General features: G+C 43.8%; 1 protein-coding gene across 4 annotated transcripts in view; it reads left to right on the top strand.

Annotated features, from left to right (window-relative positions):
• GRM3 (glutamate metabotropic receptor 3) overlaps positions 1–11,981 on the top strand; it is a 115,907-nt gene extending 103,926 nt beyond the window's left edge. For all 4 annotated transcript variants that reach the window (XM_074573345.1, XM_074573348.1, XM_074573346.1 and 1 more), the window contains exons 5-6: positions 4,923–5,097; positions 11,431–11,981. In XM_074573345.1, the coding sequence (XP_074429446.1) occupies positions 4,923–5,097; positions 11,431–11,504 (249 nt within the window). In that variant the 3' untranslated portion in view covers positions 11,505–11,981. The remainder of the gene's footprint in view (positions 1–4,922; positions 5,098–11,430) is intronic.
• Positions 11,982–16,558: the final 4,577 nt, after the last annotated feature.

The following is a 16,558-nucleotide window of genomic DNA, read 5'->3' as shown; positions in this document are numbered from 1 at the left end:
TATGTTTAAACAAAATGTCCTGTATTTTGGTTTGTGCCCATGGCCTCTTGTCCTGTCACCGGCCACCAGTAGGTTAAGTCTGGTTCATTTGTAGTACCTTATGAGGTATTTACACGCACTGGTAAGATCCTCCTGAGCCTTCTCTTCACCAGGTTGAACAGCCCCAGCTCTCTCAGCCTCTCCTTATGTGACAGTTGTTCCAGTCCCTTAATCACCTCCATGGCCCTTCATCCAGTATGTTCGTGTTTCTCTTGTACTGGTGAGCCCACAGCTGGGCATAGCACCCCATGTGTGTCTCACCAGTGCTGAGTAGAGGGGAAGGACCACTGTCCTTGACCTGCTGGCAACACTCTGCGTAATGCATCCTAGGAGGCCATTGACCTTCTTTGCTGCAAGGGCACATTGCTGGCTCATGATCTACTTGTCCCACTGGGACCTTCAGGATCTTCTCTGCAGAGCTGCTTTCCAGCTGGGTGGCCCCCAGCATGTGCTAGTACCTGGGGTTGTTCCTCCCAACGTGCAGGACTGTTTTTTCCCTTTGTTGAATTTCATGAGGTTCCCGTCATCCTATTTCTCCAGCTAGTCAAGGTACCTCTGGATGGCAGCACAGCTATCTTCTAGTGTATCAGCAGCTCCTCCCAATTCTGTACCATCTTCAAACTCATTGAGGGTTCACTCTGTTACAGCACCCAGGTTGTTAATGAAGATGTTCAGCTGCATTAGTCCTAATATCAACCCCTGGAACAACTAGTGACTGGCCTCTGACTAGACTTTGTGCCACTGATCTCAATCCTTTGAGACCAGTAGTTCAGTCAGTTTTCAGTCCACCTCACTGTCCACTTATCTAGCTTGTACTTCATTACCTTGTCAATAAGGGTATTGTAGGAGGCAGTGTTAAAAGCCCTACTGAAGTCAAAATAAAAAATATCAACTACTCTCTCATCATCCACCAAGCCAGTCATTTCACCGTACAAGTCCATCGGGTTGGTTAAGCATAATTTCCCCTGTGTAAATCCATACTGACTTGCCAGTCATTGCTCATCCATGCAGGCCTCCTGCCACATTTGCTTGATTTCCTGCCCATTGGGGTGGACCTTTTGTAAGCTTGGTTGAGGTGATTCTTGAAAAACAGCCAGGCCTCCTGGACCCCTCTTCTCTCCAGGGCCATATTCCATGGTATTCTTCAAAGAAGGTGCCTGAACAGGTCAACCTGCTCTGAAGGGTAGCGATCCTACTTTTTGCCTTGTTTCCGCCTCTCTTGGAATTCAGAATCGTGAATTCCACCATTTGCTGGTTGCAGTGGCTAAAGCTTTCCCTTCCTGTCACACACCTGACAACTTACTTGTTTGTAATATGAGATCACGTGGAGCGTCTTCCACTATCGGTTTCTCAATCACCCTTATTAGGAAGTTGACCTGCATGTGCTTCAAAAACCTCCTGCATTACTTCTGCCCTGCTGTGTCGTACCTCCAGCAGGTATCAGGGTGGTTGAACTGCCCCAAGAAGGCCAGGGCCTGCAAACATGAGACTTCTTCCAGTTGCATGAAAAAAGGCCTCGTCTATTTCTTCCTGATTATGTGGTCTATAGCAGACACCTACCACAGGGTTGTCCACTTTGGTCTGCTCACTAATCCTGACCCATAATCTATCAGCTGGGTCAAGACCCATTGCAAGACAGAATTCCATTCACTCCTGTTGCTCTCTCACACAGAGTCCAACTCCCTCTCCTCTCCCTGCTACCTGGGCAATGACCTGTGCTGTAATTGCAGATCTGTAAGTGGATCAGGAGCCATCTGCCTGCTGCCACAAGTCGCGGACTTCCAGCCTTCATCCTGATGGAAGTCTCCTTTTCCCAACTTAACAAACATAGGCTGCCTAGTTCTTCTTTAGTACAGACCAGGGTCTTGTACCTGCAGAGTGCCAGAGAAGATCTATTCCACCTTTTTCTCATCATGTCTGATGTTGCAGAGTCTGCTGAACTCCTCCTGTAGTTCCTTAACTTGGCAAGAGAAATCCTCCACATCTCACGGAGAAAAGAACAACCCCCCCAGCCCCTGTGAGAGGCCCCAGGCATCCCTGCAACCCCAAAACTGCAGAGCTGAATCGTCCCTTGGGAGCTCAGCCTGGGTCAATCCTGATATACCAGGGACAGTTGCCCCTGTGGGCACTGAGGACCGTGCCCTTTGGCACCCCCATTGCTCTGCACACGAACAAAACATTCAGCAAAATTCTAGCCCTCTTCTGTGCTCATTTCTGCATGCTGCTGAACGTCTTTGCTCTCCAGCACTACAGAGGGCCCAACCTCATCTAATCAAGAGTCAGCTCAGACAAAAGCTCCAGGCTGGTAAATGACAGCTGACAGAGCTCCTTAGGAGATGCTGGAGGTTCCTAGAAGTCACAACCTCCTGCAGCAATCCTCTCCCAGCAGCAGCAACACACCCTGACATTCTTTGAAGTGTTCGCAAGAGTCCTCCAATGATCCCAGAAGTTGCTCCCAGAAGACCCAGAAGATCCCAAAGCAGAGGCCAGAAACTGCTGGGCAAACTGCTGTGATTCATGGCTGACTCTGTTAGGTGCCTGGTAAAAAATTTAGAGAGATGCTGGAAAAGACATATTTCTCTGATGCCATTGATTTTCATGCAGAGATCCACATTGATTTCAGAATGAAAGACACAAAGAAAGCTGATATGATTAAATAAGGACACATGACAAATTCACAGCAGCTTCAATATCTGGCACACTTATGGGAATTTTCAACCAGATCACCTTAGACAAAATATTAAGAAATGCAGTGATAACATAGGAAGGAAAAGTCCAGGTGTTAAACTGGTTATAACGAAATCAGTTGTCAAAATTCCTACTGTTTAGACAGTTTCTCCCTACATTTTCTTTAGGGGTAATTCTGGCTGAAGGAGCTTGCCCCCCTGCCAGTCATTCCTGCCTGGTCTAGCAGCACTGCCCCGGTTCTGCCAGCACACCCATGTCCATGAGGGTGGGTTACACATCGAACCATTGAAGTGACCTGGGTTAAAAGAAACCCTGTGGGATGGGGCTCTTTTTAACCCAAATCTTTTCATTGATTGAGTGCATAATTATGGCGGCACAGCTGAGCTGCTCCAAGAGGCACAGACCGTAAGAAAAGCCGGGGTGGTGGGAGGGCATGGTTAGTGAAGAGGACTTACCTTGAAACTACTACATTCATTTGGTCTTAGAATCATAGAATCGCCTAGGTTGGAAGGGACCTTCCAGATCATCTAGTCCAACCATCAACCTAACTCTGACAAAAACCATCACTAAACTATATCTCTAAGCACTACATCTACCCTTCTTTTAAATACCTCCAGGGATGGTGCCTTAAGCGCTTCCCTGGGCAACCTCTCCCAATGCTTGACAACACTTTCAGTGTAAAAGGTTTTCCAAATATCCAGTCTAAACCTCCCCTGGTGTAACTTAAGGTCATTTCCTCTTGTCCTATCACCTGTTAATTGGGAGAAGAGACCTACCCCCGCCTCTCTACACCCTCCTTTCAGGTAGTTGTGGAGAGCGATAAGGTCTCCTCTCAACCTCCTTTTCTCCAGACTAAACAACCCCAGTTCCCTCAGCCTCTCCTCATAAGACTTGTGCTCCAGACCCCTCACCAGCTTCATTGACCTTCTCTGCCCTTCTTGTTCTATAACAAAACTCCCAGTCCTGTTTTGCCAGTTCAAGACCCACCCAGAACCTTCTGCAGAGCCCTGTGGACAAAATGCAGAGAAGAGAAGGAGAAAGTGCACCTAAGGTGTTCATTTCTTGGGTTGTCCCTGTAGGGTCTTCCATGTTCACTCACCCTGTGAAAGCTGAGAACTTTTTCATGGTGCTTGCCACATCTACCTTGGGTAAAGAGTGATTATTATATGATCACATTAATTATACTCTCTGCTGACAAAGCACTTTGTGCTCTGTCTATATGCATAAAGCAACAAAGTCCATTCCCTACTCTATTTTTCATTTTGCACCAATTATTTCTGACAAGGAGATATGAGAAACATTCCCATGGAAGAAGGCTAATCTCCAAGGACTGCAGGAGAGTAACTAAGGAAAAACGAGCCTTGTATGTATAATCATTCAAATTAAGCAGTAGACTTTAAAGCAGTTTAATTCAACATCTTAATTAAGGAATCTGCTTGGAAGAAAAGAATATAAACCGAAAATGAGGCAGTAAACTGGCGCCTAGTTATACCACTGAACAAAAAGGAAGAAAGATAGTGCCAGCAAAGTTGCACTTACAAATTCCCCAAGGCAACTACTCTAAAATCCTGCAGCCTTACAAGCAATTAATTTCTCAGCCCAAAAGCTTCTGCCTCCAAGTCAGGGCACCTTTCAGGCCCAGTGTGACAAATGTCCCCAGCTCTTATGTTTACTTGAAATCCCTCCTATGTTCCTGCAAGGCATTGCTCAAGTTCTCTGATTAGGATTGAAGTTGGAAGCTAAACTGATTTTCAAATGGATGATCTACATAAGGTATCAAATGTTAACCCACATAAAGTACCATACGTGCAAGGTGGTTTCCACTGTAGCCAGCTTTGCCCAGTTGTTGCATGACAGGCGTTCCAGAGGATCTCCTGATCAATCTAGAGATCAAGGGCATAAGAAATGAGAGAAAGAGAGCAGCACTATCCTTTCTGTGCTAAACTGAGGGAGAACACACGCAGTCAAGCTCCCCTTGGTACGCAGAGACACAGGGCACCATCAGCACCGTGTACCTCACTCGTATGATCCTATGATTGTGGAAGATAAGGATGCTGCAGATATTCCAAGCCAGCCTGCATGAGTGCAAACCCCCAGGACTGTGGTTCCTGCTGTTGTATGATAATGCTGCTAACATTCTGCGTTTCAGAGCTTTCCGTACTGAAACACAGCGCTTTGCGCCCACTCTCTCCTAGGTGCAAACCACCACCATGTGCATCTCTGTGAGTCTGAGCGGCTTCGTTGTGCTGGGCTGCTTGTTCGCGCCCAAGGTGCACATCATCCTCTTCCAGCCCCAGAAGAACGTGGTCACTCACAGACTCCATCTCAACAGGTTCAGTGTCAGTGGGACCGGGACCACTTATTCCCAGTGTAAGTAATAAAACTGCCACCTTTCTATGTGGGGTTGTGGTGAGTTTGGGTAAAGACAAAATGGTGTTTTTACCAGCAACAGAAAGACCTCTATAGGCTGGGCTGTGTACTCCATGGAATCATAGAATCATAGAATGGTCTGGGTTGGAAGGGACCTTAAAGATCATCTAGTTCCACCCCCCTGCCATGGGCAGGGACACCTCCCACTAGACCAGGCTGCTCAAAGCCCCATCCAGCCTGGCCTTGAACACCTCCAGGGATGGGGTATTGACAGCTTCTCTGGGCAACCTGGGCCAGTGTCTCGCCATCCTCACAGTAAAGAATTTCTCCCTAATATCTCATCCAAATCTCCCCTCTTTCAGTTTAAAACCATTGTGCCTCGTCCTATCACTACACTGCCTGATCAAGAGTCCTTTCCCAACTTTCCTGTAGTCCTTTTAGGTACTGGAAGGGGCTATATGGTCTCCCCGGAGCCTCCTCTTCTCCATCACTTGATTTGTGTCTGGAGAGAAAAACCCATCCCCTCCCAAGGGAATCATCTCGGAGCCCGCTCTGAAGCTCTCTGAAGTCAGCAGAAAGCTTTCGGCGGGCTCTGACTCCATCCCACTGCACAAAGCGAGCAGAGCCCCTCGCTCCCTGTCACTCTCACAGCAGCGACAGGAACAGATTGCCCTGGAGTATTCCTGTCAAAATGACACGCCGGCAGGGCCTGGGCCACAATGCAGCATGCTCTCAATGGCTCTTATCACCGGCGTGATAAGGAAAGGTTCCAAGTCTGCAGCAAATGCGTACAAGGGATGCCACAAGCTGAATCTGTATGCAGAGTGTGAGCAATACCCTTTTTAAGTGCCACAGCCAGGAGAAGCAATCAGTGCTCTATTGCCAGGATGGCTCGTCTGCTCTGCCTCCCTCCTTTCCTTCATCTTTAGTCTCTTCACCCCAAGCAAATTCACATCTGTGGTTTTGATTTGAGGCTGTTGCTCCTCTTCTGGATGAGTTGCTTAGAGATTTTTTTGTGATTAAAATAATAAATTCACCTGTATGGGTGTTTTTTTTTTCCTTGTCAAGCTTAACTAGTCAAGGATGGGAGCACACCGCATCTTGTTCTTGGAGCTCTGCAGACAGCATGTCTAACCTGGAAAGCTAATTGAAAAAGCACACTGCAACTAGAAAGAGGCAAGGGATAAGAAGCAGAGGAAAGGGGGGACACAGAGCAAGGCTTGCCAGCAAGTTCACACTAACCTAGCCTCAGGTTTTTGAGTATGACTTAAATTTCAAAATTGGCTAGAAACCTTTGGCACTTCAGATTTCAGAGAGAACATGGAATGAAGTTGGGACCCCGCTGTGTATCACATTGGCAGGGATCAGAAGATAAAGAGGTCCCAGCCATCTCTGGCTCACCCATCCCACACCCAAACCATACTGTGCCATGATTGCCCAGGTCCCTGAGCAAGAGAGCAGCTATGTGGCTCTACACTTCCCCATCTCATCAGTCAGGACTGCATCCAACCCTGACACCAGAAACCAAAATGTCCTAACTGTTTTGGGAAACTTAAACCAAGAGAGATGCGATGGCCCTAAGTGCCTGAAGTGCTGAGCACTACCAAAAGACCTGGATTTGCAAGACCAATGGATTCCCAATAAACTTTGGAAGTTTGGTCTCTTGATGAAATGGTAAGTCCCATGAGATTATTTTCATCCCTATGAATTCTGTATAAGTGGTCTTTCCAAGTTTTTTTATTCTCTTATGCTGTGGAATGAGCTTAGTCAGAAACCATTTTGATTCATGGATACTTTTGTACAGGATTGCATTTTGGAATTCAATATTTTATTATAACAGCTGGATAATACCTGTGTGTGCACAAGCATGCATACAATTGAAAGACATCTTCAGTGCACATCTTTACATTAAAAGCCTACTTTTTCACATCTAAGACATTAAGGAAAGTATAAAAATCCAGACTTACAATCTCTTGCTACTTCACTGTTTAGAAAGGTGGCCCCAGTCATTTCCTTTTCCTGCTTACACCTAACTGAATAAGAGCTGCTCATCTTTGTTGGTCTTTGCAGACCATGGTAAGACATGGACCTGGAAGCAGGACTAAAAGGCCCACCACATACAGTGGAAAAAGCCCTATAGTTTCCATCTAGGACAGTTACTTGGGAAAATAACACTGAGAATTCATTGTCTATCACAGCACCAATATTTGTAAGATGGAAAATTTTCCCTTACTCCCTTCCATTTATTTGTAAATTATTTTAAGTACATTTTCTTTTATTTTTTTTAACTGCTTAGTCATTTATAAACCTCTGAAAAGATTGTCATCCAGATTGATTCTAATCCACGTCTAAAATATTCCCCTCATCAGTCTTGGGGCTGTCGGCTTGTTTTCATGTTGGTCTTGATGCTGTTTTCATCGGTCAGAAACTGCTTAATATGAGACTGACCAAAATTAGCTCCAGGGCATTGTAGTAACAGCAACATCCGAAAAGCCAGTTCTTGTTCATTATCACAGCCTTAAGGGACAGGAGTACCCGAGTGGCTCGAAAGGGCAATGTGTTTCCTATCTCCATGGATTCCTACTTCCATTGCATCTCAGGGCTGCCACCAACCTCCTTACTCCATCAGTCCTTAATGCCAAGAGTGTAGTGGGTCATGAACAGCAAATGACTCACACACAGTTCCTGGAACCGTGAAAACTGGCCAAACACTATGAGAAACGGTAAGTGACGCTCATGGTGCTCTGGGGTAGTGTTAAGTGTTAGCTCTAAATGTGTATCGCAGTTACATCCCTAAACAGAGCAGTGGAGGATGGGCCTGAGTCAATGGTCAACCACATAAGCTGCAGTGCGGTCATGAGAGCTAAACTGAGCACCTCACGTAGTCACCTGAATACAGCTGCTCGTCTTTGCTACATACTCTGCAGAAAGCAAGTAGAGGTGAATACTTTGCCACTAGGTGAGGAAACTTGTTTTTGAGTCACCAAGCTTTGATCATTTTGACAGCTGAAGTCTGGACTACAAAAGAATATAGGTTTAAGCTGAAAAGAAACAGGATATATGTGTACCTAGGTATATGACGTGTTTTGAAATTTATATATCTGTACACATTTATTTGAATCTAAAAATTCACTTTTGGCAGTGCTGTGTAAGTTCTGCTCCCCCTGCAGTGTTTCCCCCATTGGGATGTTTCCCAGTTTTCCTGTGGCCTGTTTTATGGGTTTGGCAGAGGTTTTCTCGTAAGGTAGGAAGTCAGCACTCATAAAACTTCCCAGAGAGTTCAGGACTGATTTAAACACCTACGTGATTCAGGATGAGCTTTTACACACAGAAGGTATCATTCATGCAAGTTATGTCCACATGGAGAGCCACACATGGACTTGAGCTCCTCCAGTTGTCCTCCAAAGGGGTCAGAAAAAGAAATGAAGCTACTGTTTATAGCCAGGCTGGCAAATTTTCTCTTTCAGAATTTGTTTTCCCAGACCTTGTTCCAAACTAGACCTGATATACGGCTTTTATACATGACTAACTCAGAGTTGTCCATCTGTGAGCATGAGTGGAGGAAGTGGCACACAGACGGCAGGTTTGAGTCTGCCTGTTCCTCACCACGTAGGCACGCTGCAAGCTGCCCATGGCACTGCTGGGCTCTTGCATTTTACCTCCGGTTCTTTGCCTTGGATTATCTAAGAAAAATGAGGGACGACCAAGAAAGAGAAGATCAAAAGCATGAATTGCAGCCAGATCAAGACTTCTGGTCATGTCACACATTTTAGCTTGCCCTCAGCGCGAGGCAAAATGGAGGTGAATGGTCTCTAGCAGCTCCAGCAATATTTCAGGAAGCCCTTTGGCTGCTGCTGTAAGACACAACGTGAAACTCAGAACCCTGCAGGGCCAGCGATTAACGGTGCTGAGGCCTGTAAGGAAAAGTAAGATCTTTTGTTCAGTCTCAGAGAGAGCTGGATACTGAGTGTGAACGCTTTACTCCACCCGGCAGAGTTAATAACTGCCTCCCAGCACTACAAGAGAGGTACGTGCTGTGGAGGAAGCCTGGGAACTGAAAACACAAGGCCACTTGTTTCTCGCCTACCACCATATTTCTCTGTCCAACTTTGACATCCTCCCGACCCAGTTACCGTAGTATTTGAGCTATTCATGCTCTTCAATGTGTTGGGACTTCAAAAAAACCCCGAAGCTAAAAACGTTCTGGGTGGGTGACTGATGTTCACAGAAATGAAATGCTTTTGCCTGTACTCATACTGCGGTAGAACAGGGATTTGAATTGGGTCTCCTAAGCAGTACTGTTTTTTCTATTTGCCAACAATAAGTAGAAATAAAAAAATAATAACAATAATCAAAAATTCAGGTCGATGTCCTGCCATATTATACCCAGTTAAAAGTACTGGATACAAAACCTGATGGATAATTTTCACAAAATCGTAGACATGCTGTCCTGTGCCCTTTTAACTCCAAATGATTGCTTTCACATATGTGACTCACAGCACATATCCAGGTTATGAGAGATCAAACTCCATCTACCTAATTCAGAGACCGGTCTCATTTTTGGCTCTCCTGTTTATCAGGAATATGTCCTGCCCTCTGAATAGTAGGTTAGTCCAATAGGTGCCTCTAAATTTCTCTTGTTAAAGCAATCCTGTTTTCCATGAAATATTTATTCAGTCAATGAAAGAATTAGAAATAGTAGCTGATTTGAATAAATAGTGATCTGCTCTGAAAATGATGCTGAGCATCTTTGGAGAACGAGTCTGCAACGGAGAGCGTAGCCAGCACCAGTTTTGGAAGACTGAGCATGCCCTTGTCAGCTGCATAAATTACTTTTTACACTGGATGATTGAGTTTGCTCGCTGTGTGTTTTCTTTGATGAAGGCATCACATTTCTCTGGGTCACTGCTATCATTAACCTAATGTATCTTTCAAAAAACGGCTTTGTGGTGCCATAAGCAGAGATGTCACAGAGTATCTGAAAACACGTTCTTGATGCCCAATGGATAATTTTAACAAAGACGGACAAACCAGCTTGCTTGTAAATTGAAAACCACAAGGCTTTAGCAGAATGGTAGTATATCCTACAGTCAAAATAAAATACATTTAGAAACACATTCTGGTACTCAGATCTAATCTTTTATCACTGAAGCAATGAAAACCTGATGTATAAAATATTAGGCAATGTAGACAAGGATATCAGAATCTGGCCCTCTCCTCTGGGTGCATATTGAACACAGCTCCTAGAAATTAAGGGTATTGTGGCCAGAAAATATTCTGGGATTAGGTGAGAAATAATATTGCTTTCAAATTCAGTTATTCAAAAATTCGTCTCTCCATCCAACATGTACTTAGAATTCTTATTTTTTTTTATTAAAAGTAAATCAGCACACAGTCCCAATATGCAGAGGTAGTTTCTCTCCTGGATTTAAAAATGCCTGTATTTTATTTCAGGAATGTCCATTCCAATTATGTGAAAGCTGAAAGGATCAGACCTGAGCGTTTCTTACCAAAACACAGAAAAAACAAAGGTTCACTTTTTATTCTACAGGGATATTTTAGCACCACTCTAGCTATATTAATTCACACTACCATGCAAAGTGCTATAAAGTGAGACCCAGTGGCCCAGAATTATCCAAAAATATTTTCTATATTTTATTCATAGAATCATAGAATGGTTTGGGTTGGAAGGGACCTTAAAGATCATCTAGTTCCAACCCCCTGCCATGGGCAGGGACACCTCCCACTAGACCAGGCTGCTCAAAGCCCCATCCAGCCTGGCCTTGAACACCTCCAGGGATGGGGCAGCCACAGCCTCTCTGGGCAACCTGTGCCAGTGTCTCACCACCCTCACAGTAAAGAATTTCTTCCTAATATTTAATCTAAATCTCCCCTCTTTCAGTTTAAAACTGTTACCCCTCATCCTATTGCTCCGTTCCCTGATAAAGAGTCCCTCCCCATCCTTCCATTAAGCCTCCTTTAGGGACTGGAAGGCCGCTATAAGGTCTCTCTGGAGCCTTCTCTTCTCCAGGCTGAGCAACCCCAGACACTTCTTGGAGAAGCTTAGTCAGCCTAAGCACTCTCAATGGTCAGCAAAGAGAAACTGGGTTCCTCCAGAGGATGCTTCAGCCTCGGATCTGAATTGCCTTGTAGAGGTGCAAGAAGCACCTCCATCAGCCCCACTGCTGACACAGTCACATACCATGACTTTTCACTGGGCATGGTTAAATTGGGTGAGACGGTCCAGATCAACACAAATTCTAATCCTACATGTTGTTGTAATTTTTTTGCTGCCATGAAGGCAGTTAATTATCCTCTCTCTTTCTCTTTCAGCATCTGCTAGTATGTACGTACCGACCGTCTGCAATGGAAGAGAAGTTCTGGACTCCACCACTTCATCTCTGTGATTGTGACTTGCAGTTCAGTTTTTGAGTTTTTAGACTGTTAGGCAAAATTTTGCACACGTTGTGCACTCCGGAAAACACCAGAAAACAAACGAAATCAAAACAAAACTAGTACCTTTTTTTAGAAACAGTGTAATAAATTATTTTTGAGGATTGTACAGTATATAGTGATGTTCTGGAACTTTTTAGACTGATTTTAGCCCTTCTGTTGTTAACGGTTGTAAGGGACATGTAAATAACCATGGTTCACAATGTGCATAGTCCTGCAGTAAGGGAGTGATTTGTTGCAAGCACAGTTGCAATGTTAGGTGACTTCTTTCCTACGAAAGTTTTTTGTAGCTCCTTGTTGTAATTAACTTAGACTGCATTTCTATGTTGTATATTACAGTTACCTTACGTGTAACAGATTGGTTTTCTCAGCACAAAACAGCAGTATTAATGTAAAGGCACCAATAATAAAAAGATAAAAGTTTTTCAGCATGTTTTCATTTTTGTTTCTTCCTCCCTCAAGGTCATTACATTTCTCTAGGCACCGGGATAGGTAAAAAGGATTAAAAGCCTGCAGTACTAATGTGTGCACACACATATCTGTGTATGAGTCTGTACCTGTGTTGCAAAATCCATACCACATAATATGTGCTTACGATGAATGCTTTGTCAGGGTCAAGTATAAATTCCCTCTCCTTAAAAAAAAATGCCTATTATTAAAGCATCTCAGGTGCTCTTTTTGTTCTTAAAATGTACGGTGATCTTCAAAAGTGAAAATACCTAATTGCATCTCAACGAGATCTTAGCAAAAAATGTTTGATCACTGGTTCACTCATTTGGCACGACTTAATGCTGTCATGCACGCAATAGATTGGTAGCATATGAAAAAAAACAAAGAGATTTTAGATTAGGTTGGCAAGGAGATGGAAGAAAACCTGTCAGAAAATTAGCTAAGACTGTTATATACCTCCAGCCAAAACAAAGCTGGTTCAGTTTGTCTGCATCAACCACAGAAAGAGAGACCAAAAAAAGTCACAAAAGAGAAATCCAGGAGACATTTACACGTCTCTCGGTGACCTTTGCATTCAAACCAAGCGATTTAAGACACATATACCAGGTACTTAGACAACTGCAAAATACCTTTAAAGTCTGGCTTTTATAACTGCTCTCTTAAAGCTGCCCTCACTCTATTGAAACAATCTCAAATCCTCCCTTCTGCCAGGTCCAAAAAGTCATTAAGGAAACAAACACACCTTTGATTAATGTGTCTGGGCATATTTACCTAAGGGCTTGTTCCCGTTGATCTCATTCCAGCTGAGGTCAATAGCAAAATTCTCATTGACTTCAAAGGCAACACCACTGAGGCTTGAAAGGCAGACACTACAGATACACGCTGTTGGATGAACAAGTTCTCTGGAGCCTAGTTCTCCTGCACTCACAGAGGTTTTTACACATTTCTGTGGAGGTGCAAGTCCTTAGGGCTGAACTGGCAAAGGAAGTAGCTGTTCTTTTGAATTCAAAAATTAAAGATGCAGGGTCTTGAAATTCCTACTCACAGATATATACTTATTTTCTTTGGACATCCATATGTCCACCTGCAAAGACCTCTTGATGTCTACACTTCTGTGACTGGCAACACAGGCAGCTATTTAAGTCTGGGCATCATGGAGCTGTCTAATACAAAAACCCCCGTGACTTTCCCCAAAATAGGCATTGCTCAGCCCCGCATCCCATGCAGAGCCCTGCATTCAGCTCCTTTCTCTCCACAAGCTTTGGAGTGCCTAATGTTTTGGGCTTGATTCCCACGAGGGTCAAGCTTTGACAGGTTGGGAGTCTTGCTTTCTAAACCAAGACCCCTTAAAGCATCTGAAGTTGGGCAGAGGCTACATTCATTTGACTTTTGTGTGCACTTTCGTGGATTAAGAGGCTGCTCACAGTATGGCAACAGGTCAGAATATCTGACCGTAATGTTGATGTCCCTGCGCCTACGTTATCTTTATGAAGCTCTTAAAAATGGCTAAGCCAATGTGAATGTCTTCTAAATTTTTATGGAAAGCAGCAATCAGGGTCAAATCCACCCTCACCGGACATTCATTAATATAAATAGCTACATATGAGATTGTCAACCTCTTCTGCCTTTGTATTCAGTGGAGAGAAGTGGGCACAGTTCCCCTGGCTTATCTCAGACTGCTGCTTTGGGCTGAGGTGAATCTCTCCAAACAAAGGCTAGCAGAGCTTGCTCAGATCACAAAGTTTGCACTGAAAATAAAGGCGTTGCGTCAGATGATATTCCACCCCCAGAATCTAAATTGGCGTTACTGAAGCTAATTTATAGCAGGTGAGGATCTTACAGTGCCAGAGTTTTCATTCTTTTTGATAGCACTATTGAGAAAATGACCCAACGTCTGTGTCTGAACAGGCGTTATGAATACTTAGGTGGTTTGAAAGCCACTTGCATGTGGGTTTTTCATACAAAAAAAAACCAAACCACATGTAGCTCTGAAGTTCCAGCCCCACCAAATGTTCACGTCATTTTTGTATTTTACTTGGTTTTGTCTTAAAAGATTTTCACTACTTTCCATCGGATGTCTAAGGATGCAGACTATCTGGTATTGCCTGATGATTCAAGTAATCCAGTTTCAAAACACAGCAAAACAAAAAAGGAAAATGTCAAAGTCTGGCAGAGGCTTTGCACACAATACTAGCATGAAAATCTCTTGAGAAACAGAAATTTATTTATTTATTTATTTATTTATTGCTGTTGTCTCACATCATCATTTTAGTTTCTCTATTTAGAACAGTTTATAGTTTTTGTTCCCATTTGTGTAAAACTTGGCTTCAGAGCAGAAAACTCTTCTGGTCTCTTCATCGCTCCCACCATATATAAAGACTTGAGTAAAATTCACCTCAAAGCACAGTGGGTTCTGTCACAGTTCCTTGCATGGTGGAGGGAAGCCTCAGGTACCTTGGCTGGGAGCCTGAAGAGTCGTCACACTGCTCTGAGCCCTGCAGGTAGCCAACGCAGGGAAACGCTGGGGACGAGAGCAAGGCTTAATCCAGCATCTGTGGTGCCTTACTGGAGGCTGCAGAAAAGTTTATTTATTTGTCATCAGAAACCATAACTTCAGAGTACCTGACACAAATCAAGAGTGCAGAAAGGTCTGTGGAAAACTGATCACTTTTTATTTATTGGCTGAGCAGAAAAATAAGACTCAAAAAAATCATCGCCAGTCAATCTGAAGTAAACAAGCTTTGGCGTTTTTTTTGGTCTTTGTTCTTGGTTGATATTTTATTTTTTTTGTAGGAGAGGTGGGGTTTTTTTAAGTCTTGAGTGAAATTTGAAAGCAAAACAAAAATCTACTATGGCAAACCAAAACATTATATTTTGTCTTCAAGTGGTTATTTTTCCTGAATTAATTGAATACAACTGGTTTCAGGCATAGCCAGAGAAATTTCAAAAGGAGTTGTCCTTTCAAAATGAAAAATGGTCAAAACCTATTTTAAAAATGTCATGTTCTACCTAAACAAAACAAATCCCCAAAATCAGCAGAAAATGTCCAAAATATCCTGACTCCACCCAGAAATCTCAGCTGTGGTAAAGAGCTGCAATCCTTCACCCAATTAGTACACTTAGAGTAAGGGAGACGAAAACAAACCCTTAACTCATCACCAAACACAGTCTGATGCCCATGATGTCATTGCCTACTCATTAATGCTTGGGTCCACAAGATGAAAGGCAGAAGCTGTTTATCCACAGCCACCTCAAAGCTTCTCAGCAACACAGGCAGAGCTGAGCTTTGTCACTGCAAGAAAGAAAGAGGCCAAGACCAGGCTGGGCTGGTTTTGCAATAGGAAGGGGATGGGTAGGAAGCAAAGGCTGGGGGGGCGGCCTGGGGTGCTCATCTTCTCTCTTCTCCTTCCTCTAAGGAAGTGGCAGGGTCAGGAAAGGTCTTCTCTCGCCCCAGCGGTGCCACTTCCCTACACACACCAACCCCTCCTTTAGAGGCAACAACGGCAAGCAGATAATGACTTTCTAGCACATTGCCATTTTAAATATGGAAGAAGGCAAGGGCCAGAATGGGATGTATATAACATCAAAACTCTCAGAGGTCACTCTTGCACATCTTTTATTCAAGCAAACACACATCCACCCAACCTCGCTTTGGTTTCAGGTGCTGTTAGAGCACCCAGTATATGAGACCTTGGAGTTTTCTTCCTGATGACGTCCAACTCTGTACATCCAGAGAAATAACCAAAACACAGTGGCAGCTTATGATCAACTCAATTCTCATGTCTCCCTCGCTCCTCCTGCACGTATTCAGTGTGGGCACATCCAACCAGGTGACTGGGGATGTCACCGTATGTTGTGACACACACTGTGTATTTTAGGATGAGCCTGACCTCGTTTTACGTCTGTTCCTACCTCCTTACATGCTTGCCAAAGAAGCACAGTTCACAAGCATTCAAAAGCAGCAAGAAATAAAAACAAGGGGATTCAGTGAAAGAAGCATACAAGGGGAAAGACTGAGAGAGACGACCAAAGATAAGCAGAACTTCCCAAGATTTCTCTTGAGGTTATCATTCCCTGTTACATTATATAGAATAGATATTTAAGGCCTCCGTGCTTCATGATATGGACCAACGAGCGGCATTCCTTGCTTAGGAAAAATGTCATCCCCGTTGGCATGTCAGCACCAATTGTAGCTGTTTTTACTCTTACATTGAAGCACTTTGTGTTGACCACTGCTGGGGATGAGTCAACAACCGCTGGCTCCTAAATGGCAACATCTGCTGCTATCTTGTCTGATTATAATTAAGTATCTCCATCTTATGGGTACTACTAGCTCTGGCAGGACAGGCAAGCCAAAAACTGCAAACTTTCCCTTACTAATGAAGAGTCTCAGAACCTCTTTTTCAAGAGCAAATAGTCAAATCCTTTCTTTGAACAAAGATGACAGCTCCTTGAAGCTACTCAGTAACTTCCCTTTATGACTCTAAGAGACTTAATTTTCCCCAAGCCTAGACTCTTAATCAATCGTATTATATATTACAAACGTCAACCAACATAA

The sequence above is a fragment of the Larus michahellis genome, chromosome 1 (genome assembly GCF_964199755.1).
Source record: "Larus michahellis chromosome 1, bLarMic1.1, whole genome shotgun sequence".
Taxonomy (NCBI): domain Eukaryota; kingdom Metazoa; phylum Chordata; class Aves; order Charadriiformes; family Laridae; genus Larus; species Larus michahellis.
Note: the sequence above shows the minus strand (reverse complement) of the source record. Positions and strands in the feature narration are given on the sequence as shown.